This window comes from Bemisia tabaci, chromosome 10 (assembly GCF_918797505.1).
Source record: "Bemisia tabaci chromosome 10, PGI_BMITA_v3".
Lineage (NCBI taxonomy): Eukaryota > Metazoa > Arthropoda > Insecta > Hemiptera > Aleyrodidae > Bemisia > Bemisia tabaci.
In genome coordinates, this window is record NC_092802.1 from 21,046,624 (window position 1) to 21,058,753 (window position 12,130).

Consider the following 12,130-nt stretch of genomic DNA (forward strand, 5'->3'; position numbering starts at 1 on the left):
TTTAAAAAAATCGAGCTACGAGCCAAAAATAAATTAAACAAGTACTATTTCAAACTATGAAGAGATGAGACATAATAAAAAACTTACACGAAACAAAGCAAACGTTTCGACCGCCAACAGACTGCGGTCTTCTTCAATGCAAAAGGAACAACTCAGTTTGCTAATAGTGTTGTAGCTTTTTTATTTTTTTTTTATTTTGTAAAATGTTTCCACTTGTTGTTCCTTTTGCACTGAAGAAGACTGCAGTTTGTTGGCGGTTGAAATGTTTGCTTTGTTTCTTATAAGTTTTTTTTTATTATTTCTCATTACCATGTAGTTTGGAATATTACTTGTTTAATTTATTTTTGGCTAGTAGCTTGATTTTTTTAAAAATCAATTACAATGTTCTACGCAGCTTAGTCAGCCAAATTCGGCATTAAAATGTCTTTATGATATGTTAGGTTCACTTAAATGCGTCAGTGGCAAGGTTGGAGATTAGTTCTTCTTACATAAAATTTCTTGAAAAAACTAATAAGTTCAAATGAATCATTTTGAAGGGGAGAAAAAGCTTTTCTAAGTCTAACCAATCGAAAGTAGACAAAGCCCGAGACTGAGTTCAGCCCGTCAGTGAAAGCTATCTCCTCAGCCCGGCTGCGACATTACAGCTCAACAAAAATATAGTTTCACACTGGTCCCATTCTTAGCACTTTCAAAACAGGGTTCGTTTGTCATTTAGGGTTGAAAAAATTTGAAAAAATTCCTAGGGGCATAGTTCACGCCATGCTTTCAGAAAATAAATTTTAAGAAATGGGTGTCAATTACCCATTTCAAGACTGTTCTGGCCTTACAAGGTTTTCAAAATGAATTTCTTCGACAAAACAGAATTCACTTCAATGAAAAATTTGCAATATCAATTTGCTGTAGATTGAGATGTACTAGAAAATGAGTAAAATACTTTGATTGGAGGAGAAAATTTCAAGATTCGGTGGCGAATTTGTTTAGCTTTCCTCTGAATTTCCACAGTAGGCATAGCAGAATTTCCCAAATGTTTCAGGTTTTCTCTGCGATTTTTAAAAGTTGCAACTGAGATATGTATTCTTCACAGTTGGCCATCGATATGTTTAGGTGAATTTTTCCTTGAGAGAGATTTACTTCCAAGAGACAGATGTGGGAGAAATGTTTTAAATCTTACCAAAATTTGGGTTAGCAAGATTTTTGGCCTCTTGCTTCATTGCTTCCAGATAGCCTGACTCATCTGCAATAAACATCCTGCTCAGTAAAATCAGCTCCGACGTTTGCACCTCACGCTGTAAAAGTTGCAAGAAGACAAATTACAAATTGTGTTATCCATGAGAAAATTTTGAAATTGGTGTAGAAATAATTTACATTTTTGTAGAAATAAATAAAAAATCTGATAAAAATATGATCAGCAAGACTTCGTCAAATTTGATCTCATAACAGAGTAAAAATCGTCATCTCCCAGATGAAGAAACCTGACTCCACTAAAGGTTGCAAAATCGACTTGAAGGATTCGATTTTTCATGAGAATGAGACAGCGCACTTTCAATTCAAAATTCTGTTAACTTATGCGTGTAATCAGAATAACAATTGGTGAAATTTTTCCAAAAAAACGTCTAGCAGTTTTCTGGCAAAAAATTTGATTTGTGTGTGGAAATTTTGCAACGTTGAAATTGAGTTAGGTGCCTACGTCAAAGAAGCAACGAAATGAATGCTCGCTTATACAAACTTTAAAACTGTTATTCAGTGACTCATGATTTTCTGGCCACCCAACATTTTCTGGTATTTCCAAAGGATTGAGAATGCCAACTAAAAGGACAGAGATAGGTTTTTACTTTTAAAGTTTAACAGAAGTTTTCGCACAACGGGGTGTAGAGTTGGAGGATGGCTGGAACATAGGTCATAGGGAGAATCAGTGCCTACTTTGGCTATCTCAGGATGGAGGACTCTAAGGAGTCACCGGAAATCACTAATAGACCACTAGACAAGGCACAACTTTAAACATTATGAAACAAAATTTGAGCAACGAAAATTATTGAGGGTAACTTCTGATCAAGATATTGAAATTTCTTAATGCATGAACTCAAACTTCACGCTCATAAAAAAAAAAAAAAAAAACCCATTATCTCCTAGAGGTGAGTCACACACTAAAAAGTACCGTAACAGTCTCTGCCGTATGAAAATGTGGCAACCTTAATCTTGGAGCTTCCGCTTAGCTGTTGCACGTTATTTACGCGTTAAACAACACGGTGCGGAGAATGCACTAACTGTTATGGTAAGATTTAGTGTGTGATTCAACTCAAGTAGATAGTGTTTTTTTTTTCTTTTTTAAACGTTAACATCTTACCTAGGAGTACTCCAATAATTTTCGTTGCACAAATCATGTTCCACATGAAATTTTGATGAGGAAAAACGTACCATAATTCTTAAGTTCGCACTTAGTCTAGAGGTCTATTACAAGTTTTCTTTAACGCTTTTTTTTTTCTTCAGTATTCCACTCCGCACATTAGAGTTTAGACTGAATAAGTAGGAAGAATAAAACTGAGACAAACTTACCATACTATCCATCCACAGCAGGTACCTATACTTGTTGAGCATTTGCGATTTCTTATCCAGTAGATGCTGCGAAGTGGCTTCGAAAATTTCATCGGCTTTTTCCAAATCTTTTTCGCTAAGTACGGGTTCATTGAGCGTATGATACCTCAGGAGTCTTTTCACAGCATCACTTTTTGATAGGAACGGAGTAGAGGTGTCCGGCTGAGTCGCACCTTGCTGATCCTTAAATATTTCTTGCTCGATTCTACAAAATAAAAATACCGTTGGTGAGAGAATGTCATAGGACATTACATCTAGCTCTCTAGAAAATGGGAAACAGTAAAAACTATATTCTGAACATTCAGTAGACACATCATCTCATCATCTCGCACAAAGGAACGTGTCTGTGCTGTTTCAGTAATTCTAAAATTTTATTTAGTCGTGAGAGGACTATCTCACAAATTTGTTTAAAAATTTTAGCCTTTTTTCACAAGTGTAAAGAAGAATCAAAAGAAATTTCAGGCAAATTTGAGCGATGGTTCTCCTTAAAAAAATATATAAAAAAAATAAGAAATACTGAAACAGGGCGATTGTGGTATGTTCCTTTTTATAGGAGGCAATAATTTGAGGCCTCCTTGATAATGTCTGTGTACGGTTGGCTTTATAAACGACATTCAATGGAAATGAATGCATTCAACAGATACCAGCCTTTTAATGTTGTCCAATTGCAAAACCTTTCAAGGATCAAAATCTTGGAAGGCATTAGAAAGGACATTTATAGGATTGCATTAGGTTGACAGATATCAGAGAGAAAAATGAAATAATTATGGAGGAATTTCAGTTTTGAGAGTAACAGTGGTAAGAGAAGGTAAAATTTCGAATTGCAGGATGATGTCAGTCAAACGTCTTGCACAGGAGAGAATGAGAAAAATGAGTGGAACAAGGCTGAAGCATTAATACAATTAAACGGGAGGACATTTGATTCCGTCACAGGCTCATTTTTAGCGACAAAAACAATCAAAATTGATAAAAATAAATGTCAGCCTGATTCGATGATAACTGAGATCAGGTTGCCACTTTTTTTTTTTTTTTTTTTTTTTTTTTTTTTTTTTTTTTTTTTTTTATTGTTTTTGGAGCTCAGAGATTTTACAGCGGCTCAAAACGGTCTACCTTACTTACTGGTCTCAATATTTTAGCCTTGTTTTACCAATTTGTTCATATTTTATTCCAACGTGTTCATGTTCTTGGGCTATGTAATTTGTGCATTGACAAACATCTTGTTGATACCCATCTGCGTAGTTTCCTTTTTCGTCAACAAAATAATGTGGGAGATATAACAGTAAAATGCTGTCAGAGCAAAAAATAGTACTTACAAAAATGTGCGTTTAGAAGGGTTGAAGGATGGTGGACTGGGCGATGGCTCAGAAGTTGTCTGAGTGCCAACCTAAAAACAGAACCAAAGGAAATTTAACACATCGATCATAACCAAATCTTGAATAAAGGTTTGGAATATTTCATAAGAAAGACTCTGAGTCAAATACTTTTGATAGCATTCCCTTTTTATGGATCAAATCATATCTATTTTAGCTGTAAATCAATTTAGAAAACGAGAGAAAAAGCACTTGATAAAGAACATTTAAGTTCATCAAAACAAAAACAAAATAAAAAGGGATTGAATGAAAATATGCACTTAGATTCAACCTGAGAATAAGAACAATTGGAAGGATTCAACCAGGATCTGCTTGACTGCATTTCCCGCTGCCTGAGTTTCTTTCATCTTATAGTTTTGTTACAGAGAAACTGTTAACAAATTTGCTAAGTAAAAATATTAAAGGATAATGAAAAATTAAATTAGTTGATAACGCTTGCATCTGCGGTAGGGTTAACCAAGAGGAAAATTTGAGAGTTGGAAAAGTTGGAGAGAAAAAATGGTTGCACATAAAAATGTTTTAAACTCACCTGCACATGTATAGGGGAGGTGGCTTTGTTAACTGTGGGTGATGATGGAGGGGGAGGGTGCAAAGGACTTGATGGAGCTGGCGATGATACTATCTTCACCGGCGTTGAAACTTGCTACAAATTGAAACAAAACCCATGCAAGGATGAGATAAATGGAGCACACAAAAACGATTAGCAAAGTATCTAGCAAATTTTTCTATCCCTCCTCCCTGACTTTCCAGGTTTTCCCATCTCTTTGATTTTCCCTTATTCTACCTGATCTTTTCAGAGAGTTTGCCTTAGCAGTCTTCATTTTTTATGGCTACCATCACATACTGCCAGGCTTCGAAAGAACACCATAAGAGCCATCAAATGTTGCCAAAGTTCCTTGGACTAATCACGAATATTCAGGAAAATTTGTGAATATTTTTCTTCCCAGTTATCAGAAGATTTTGTTCGTAATTTGATCTAAGAGATCAGAAAATTGTAAGGAAAAATATTCATAACTTTCTTCAAAAATAAATATTTTCTGAGAAAAAATTGGGCGACATTTGAATGCTCTCATGGCGTTTTTCCTAAGCACAACAGTATAGCTGTCCGTAGAAGGTTACTATGGCTGTCCGTTAAAGGTTACTTTCCCTTCACATTTTAAGAGGCAGCCTTGCCGTAGCCGTTCATATGAGACTACACCCTTCATCAATTTTTTCATATAAAAGACCATGTCACACAGATATTAGTGTTAAAAAGGCTTTGGAGGAGATTTAATATTAATTACGGTTATCTGCCATCAGCATTCTGTTAGTTGTAAACACATACATGGTAAGACAGTGAATGGAAAATTATTTGAGTATTTGTGAGAACACGTTCATTCCTAAAAGCAGGACCAGCTCAGGAAGTATGTACACATCTTGGCTTTTTAGAGAAACTCATTCAGGAGGACTATTCCTATACTTCTTTTTCAGCCCATGTTTTTTTTCCTCAGATAGATTTTGATTATTGGTGGTGAGTTTCTTCCCATTTTCAGTTGATTTTATTTCATCCCATCTTCAGTTGTTTCTATCAGGATCCTTTAAGGCAATTGTTCCATAATTTTAGAGAACCGTTACATTGACTAATTTTTAAGAATAAAGTCCGCTCCATGCTCGCAAATTTTTACAATTTACACGTTAATTTTTGGGTCATTATTTTTATTCTGACAATTTCAATTTTTATTTTTGTCATGATATGGCACTTAAATGCTAAAGTATATCTCCTCAATTGTTTCAATGCGTTTCACAATTTTTTTCTGTCTAAATGATTTTTTAGTATACTTAATATGTAAGTGACGTGGAAGATTAAAAGGATAAAATCCAAGTTTTTAAACATTAAGCTAGAATACTCACAAAAGTGACCCCTTGCGCGTGTTGACCAGGGATCGTAGGAATGATTTTGCCAGAGAGGAGAATCTTCTGCTGTTCCATGAAAAGCCTCTGCAGAGCATTGTTTTCAGCAGCTGTTCTAGTTTTCTTACTGCTCAGGATTGAGATCTGGTTTTGAACTGCTTTCAAATGCTGAAAAAACAAGAATTTTTGGGGATTAGAAAACATGAAATTTAGAACAAACTTTGAGGAAAAAGATTCTTTGACTTTTTTAAGTTTTCCCTGACCAGAATGATCAAAATTCCCTGACTTGTCACATCGACAATTAACATGTATAGAACTGAAAATGAACTTTGAGATGAACTTTTGACATTAATTTTGCAACAAATCACTGAAACATATGATCCTCTTTCTTTCAGGTATAAATCATTCAATTAACTAAAATTGCCATTTCTCATTGAAAATTAATCCTCCCATCAGTATTCAGAATACGACAAAGAGCACTGAACCCAGCATCAGACTAATTTCAGTTTGACTGTGTGCATAGTACTGATGTATTTTCAGATTTTAAGTCTCAGGATGTTAAATTTCCAGTTTTTGTCATAGATATTCCTGATTTCCCAGGCTTGATGCAATTTCCAGATAATGCCTGTTTCTCAGACCTCAGGACACTGCCTTTACTTCATTTTGCCTTTATTAGCTTCAAATAGGGAGCTGAGCAAACACCACTCCAAAAAAAAAAAAATTAACAGAATATACTTGAAACTCACCTGTTGCTTTTGAGAGGTTAGCTGAATCGTTTGCACCCGTTGCACCATGGTGTTCGTGTGATCGTTTGAGTTAGCTTCCGAATTCACTTCCTTGTGCTGTTCTGAGACCTGCACCAAGTTTGAATTGACCATTGGCTTGACGACAGCTGATTTCTTTGGTTTCCTACACTTGATGATTGGCTGCGTTTTATTTGCAGGAGGCAGTACCGGCGACTTGTTGATCAGCAAGTTAGGATGTGACTGAGCGATCTTGTTTAAAAAGTCATTAGGATTTGAAATTGAATTAGAACTGTTTCTGTCGTTTTGTTGAGAAACGGGCTGCCGGGTTACTTTCTGCAACGGCTTGCTCACTGAGGAAGCATGATTCTGGAAAATTTGGCTGTTTTGCGTCGGCACCGACGTTACGGGAGGGACTGGCCCCACCCTTCGCACTTGTGATGTGCTTGTCACCGGGACTTTTTGATTGGTTATCACAGACTGATGATCCACGGCCGGGGGGCTTAATAAGTCTTGAGACGTACTTACATTATTACTAGTGCTAATATTATTACTATAGTTCGTACAACTACTACAATTATTGTTACTACTACTACTAGGATTATTATTCATGATGGGAGACAGTCTACTCATGCTAGAATCATGATTTTGTTGGGTTAATACTTGTGATGTGGGAGCTATTTGAGGAGGCAGCGTTTGAGCGACCACAGTCAAGTTTGGCCTGTTGGGCAATGTTTGCGCGAATGTTTGTTGTGAGTGACCTTGCGACGAAATGTTGGCTGGCGAGGGGAGGTTTTGAATTGATGAACACTGATACGGGGAGATCGGCGACTTGTTCACTGCCCGCGGGGACTGAGGTGACTGTGCACATTTAGGACTAAGTTGCATCCGCTGATTTGGAGCTTTGTTTGGAGCAATTACCGGCGAGTTTAGATCTGGTAGCCTCGGGGAAACAGAAGTGGGAATGATTTGAATGTTACGGTTATCCAAATTAAGACCCTTTGCTTGAATACCAGAGCTTACACACTGAGAATGCTTACTGTCTGCCAGAGTTGCTGTGCTGGTAGAATTAGGAATCACAGATACAGTCGAGTTCTTGGTCTCACTAAGAATTAAAGGAGGCAAATTTTGGGGCAAGCTATTGACGACTTGAATTTTTGGGTGCGAATGCTGAACTTGCTGTTGACTTTGCTGCTGTTGGGTTTGAATCTGACTTTGTTGATGTTGTACTTGGTGTAGGACCTGCTGTTGGACTTGCTGTGCTGGCTGTTGTACTTGTATTGGCTGTTGCACTTGTTGTATTGGCTGTTGTACTTGTTGTATTGACTGTTGGGCTTGTGGTAATGACTGTTGGGCTTGTTGTAATGGCTGTTGGGCTTGTTGCTGCACATGCTGTTGGGGTGGATGCTGATTCAATTGCTGTTGTGGAACTTGATGCTGATTCTGTTGCTGCTGCTGTTCTACCTGATGCTGTTGGAGTTGATGCTGATGTCTGAGTTGATGTTGTTGCTGTACTGGATGCTGCTGGCTTTGTTGCTGTAATTGGGCTTGTTGTAGTGCTTGTTGCTGCTGCAGCTGCAGCAGTTGATTCTGCTGTTGCTGTTGCAATGCCTGTTGTTGTAATGCTTGCTGTTGCTGTTGTAATGCTTGTTGTTGCTGCTGCTGAATAGCTTGCTGCTGTTGCTGCAATGCTTGTTGCAACACTTGTTGCTGCTGGAGGGCTTGCTGTTGCTGCTGTTGTTGTTGCTGTTGCTGCTGCTGCTGTTGTTGTTGTTGTTGTTGTTGTTGTTGTTGTTGTTGTTGCTGTTGTTGTTGTTGTTGTTGTTGTAACTGTGCATGTTGCTGCTCGGATATGTGCAAAACTGAACTACCCTGCAATCCGTTTATCTGCCCTTTCTGCTGTTGCTCTGGTGCTTCTGTCAGTGCTGATAGGGAGCACACCAGTTTCTGCTGTTCTATTGAAGACATCAAGTTCTGGAAGTCAGTTAAGGTCACTGTGCTTGACATGCTGTTCAGGATCTGAACTTTCTGTGCTTCTGTAAGTGACATAGAGTTCGGAACGCTGTTTAGTATTTGCAACTTTTGTTGCTCTGTCAATGAAGACAGGACCTTCTTATCTTGATGTTGTAAGACAACAGAACTCGGCACGTTGCCGTTCAAAATAACCTGCTGCTGCTGCTGTTGCTGTTGCTCTGCTATCGAACTTTGAATCACCTGGACCTTTTGCTGATCAGAGAGAGAATTCTGAGAGTTCAGCAATTGAACCTTCTGTTGTTCCGCTGTTGTGCTATTAATGCTTCCTGATAAAAAGTTCTGGACTGAATTAAATACCTGAACCTTCTGCTGTTCTGACATCACAGAGTTATGTACTGAGTTCAGGTTCAACATTTGTTTCTGCTGTTCAGAAAGCAAAGAATTTGGAACACTATTCAATAACTGAATTTGCTGATCTGTCAATGAGACCGTGTTGGCACTAAAATTCTTTGACTGCTCATTTATCAATGGGCTTGAGAGATTATTTATCACTTTATGCTGCTGATTCTGAAGCTGTTGGTTCATGATTATCTGCATTTGTTGGTCATTCAGTGAAATAGCCGCTGATGTTGGGGCATTGGAGATAAAGTGAGATGTTTCTTTTTTGTCCTCATCCATGAGTACATTGGCTGAATTGGATGTTGGTATAAGCTGCACTCGTTGCTGTTCATTCAATGACATTGTGCTGGTATTCGAAACAATTTGAACATGCTCATGATGTTGACTTGGCATACTGGTTACAACCTGAACTTTCTGATGTTCATTCAGCTGCATATTTTGCCCGGATTGAGAAAATAGCAGCCTACTTTGTGGATCTAAACTGCTTACGCTATTCAAGGAGTTGATACTGTTTATACTATTCAGACTATTCAAACTAAGATTGTTGATATTGCTCAAGTTGCTTACGTTGTTTTGCAAGCCTGAAGAAACTAGGATCCTACTGGTGTCCATGGATGAAGCATTGCTGCTTGGAATATTAGACAAAATTTGTACTTGGTTCTGTTGATGGTGTTCATTCAATGAGACCGAGCTTGTGTTCGAAACTATTTGCACTCTGTTATGTTCTGTAAGTACAGAGCTGGTATTTGCTGAACCAGTAGACATCAGCAGCCGTTGATCTGACATCGGCATGCTGTTTGACACAACGATCCTGTTATGCTGATCGGTCACAGACATGTTGCTCGGCGAACTTGTGACAATCTGTACCCTGTTTTGTTCATGTATGCTCCCATTAGATGGTGCTGATACAATTACCCGCTGCTGCTCTGAAGCTGGAACGCCTGACAGGAGAGGTACTCGTTGGTTGAGCTGATCAACTGTCAATTGCTCCGGAACATTGGATGTTTGTACTATCTGGACACGGTTTTGATGCTGCTCTGTCGTTAATGACATTGCGTTGATAATCTGAACCCGTTGTTGCTCTGAGAGGGCTGTATTTTGAAATCCAATAAGGCCATTCATGTCTGCCGCAACAATGCGCACTCCGTTTTGCTGATCGGTTGCCAGAATTGGGACAACGTTCGGTGTGCTTCTCGCTGTATTGGACGTTCGAACTCCCGCCGCAGCTGTGTTCAACATCACGGATGGAGTACTCAAAAGCCCAATAGGAGTTTTCATCACAAGAGAATCAGAGCCTGCCCAGCTCAACACAGCCGTCTGAAAACAAAAACAAAAAAAAACCATTATTCCATCAGGAGAGAGGAGCATAAGTGACAAATATTAATTTGTGTGTTATTCATGTTATTTCATGTTATTTCGTTTTTTTTTGTTTTTGTTTTTTTTTTATTTATTTTTTTTTCAAATTATGATTACTGATAAGTTCTCATAAATTTTCATAGGATGCTCTCCAATATCATGATTTAAATGATAAAGAAAGTTTTAATCATACACAAGGATAGTCTGATGAGAAGACTCAAATAATTTCATTCACGCTTCTATGATTGCAAAATCGTGAAAAACATTTGAGTTGTTCATGCTAATTACTAAAGCTTTGATTTCTTTTTTAAATTCCATTTTAAAATTTGAATTAAAAATTCTTCGGACACACTGTTGAGTAAAATTATTCAAATTGACAAGCAATGTAAAATATGCAATGCTACATTTCGGATTTTAAGATCCCCCCTTCTCTCTCCTTCGTAACGCTTTTGTGAAGTAGGTCCCTAACCTTCAACTGGTAAAATAAAATAGCTTAATGTTCTCCTTGATCTCCCCTTTTACAGCATTACATATTTTAAGAATGACCACTGAAGTTTATGCCAATTTTTTTCAGCAAATAAGAGGAAAAACTGTACCTGTAAAGATTGCAACAGAGCTTCTTTGTTTCCTGTAGAGGTGATATTAGTATTATTCTGAAAAAGAAAAAAGAGGGAAAAAAGGTATTAAAATCACTCAGGTTCCGACAGGTGTCATGTGCAAAATGCGCCTAAATGTTTCTTATTCGCACCTTGATAATTTGAAGTCATGACCAAATTTGGCGCCTAAATATTCGAAGTCAGCTGGCAGTAAAACATTGATACCTAGCAAAACTCTTTTGATTGATACTAAACTCCACAAGAGACCCGTTAAAAGGATTTAATCAAGTAAAGAAAAACTATCAGAGTGTGTAATCAGTTGGAAAAATTCAACTTCCAAGGTGCCACACATCTGGTTCTTTTCATGAATTATTTCGGAAGAAATAATTTTGGCCCCTGAAAGGCTTCTCAAAGCCTTGATCAAGCTGGTAAATTTAGTCCCTGAATTTCTAAATAAGATTTGAGCATTGCTCCTTTCTGATAATTACAAAACTTATCATGTAAATGATTAATAGTATTGTTTCTTAATAGATAATACTTGATAGTGGTTCGATGTATTGTTTGGTCTAAAACAATATAACATAACCTCAAACAAAAATTTTAGGATTTCAGTTGGAAAAGCTAAAAATTAGCTAAAAATGTTTAACAATTACACTTTTCATCAGCATTTGGTACTCAAGAGAATAAAAAATCTATCACAAAAGACCTGTTCCTTCAGATTTCTAAATTAACTTTTGAGGCTATGTTCACATGTTGAAGGAATTGGTATCAATACAATCTTGCCTGTTTGATGTATCGAATACGATCTATTGTTACTAAAAAACACTGCAGGCACTGTCAAGGAAGCAAATATTTATAAGTATTAGACAGACGCATCAAAATGATTATCTGATTAAAATACTTTTCATATGAAACTGAAACGTTATTAAAAATGAAAATATTCTGCCCAAACCTACAGAGAATTATGAACAAAATTAAAAAACAACTTACTTGCAATAAACTACCATGGTCTGCTATTAATTGTGCTAGTTGATTTTGTGCTGCTGCCGCAACACTAGGTGTAACACTCTGAAAAAAGAAGAAGGTAAAGTTATCAGTCTCAAACTATTAGAAGACAAAAATGTAGAGACAAGAGATGGCAAGGAATTTCTGAGGTCATACATCTAACCCATTGACTTAAACTGATAGCTACCAGCCGTACACGCTGGGC

General features: G+C 37.2%; 1 protein-coding gene across 3 annotated transcripts in view; it reads right to left on the reverse strand.

Moving 5' to 3' along the window:
• The window catches only part of LOC109037812 (uncharacterized), a 36,210-nt gene that overhangs the window by 6,833 nt on the left and 17,247 nt on the right, over positions 1-12,130 (reverse strand). For all 3 annotated transcript variants that reach the window (XM_019052645.2, XM_019052638.2, XM_019052649.2), the window contains exons 11-18: positions 11,911-11,988; positions 10,921-10,977; positions 6,599-10,285; positions 5,853-6,020; positions 4,492-4,605; positions 3,906-3,976; positions 2,554-2,797; positions 1,172-1,286 (exon numbers count right to left, since the gene is read on the reverse strand). In XM_019052645.2, the coding sequence (XP_018908190.2) occupies positions 1,172-1,286; positions 2,554-2,797; positions 3,906-3,976; positions 4,492-4,605; positions 5,853-6,020; positions 6,599-10,285; positions 10,921-10,977; positions 11,911-11,988 (4,534 nt within the window). The remainder of the gene's footprint in view (positions 1-1,171; positions 1,287-2,553; positions 2,798-3,905; positions 3,977-4,491; positions 4,606-5,852; positions 6,021-6,598; positions 10,286-10,920; positions 10,978-11,910; positions 11,989-12,130) is intronic.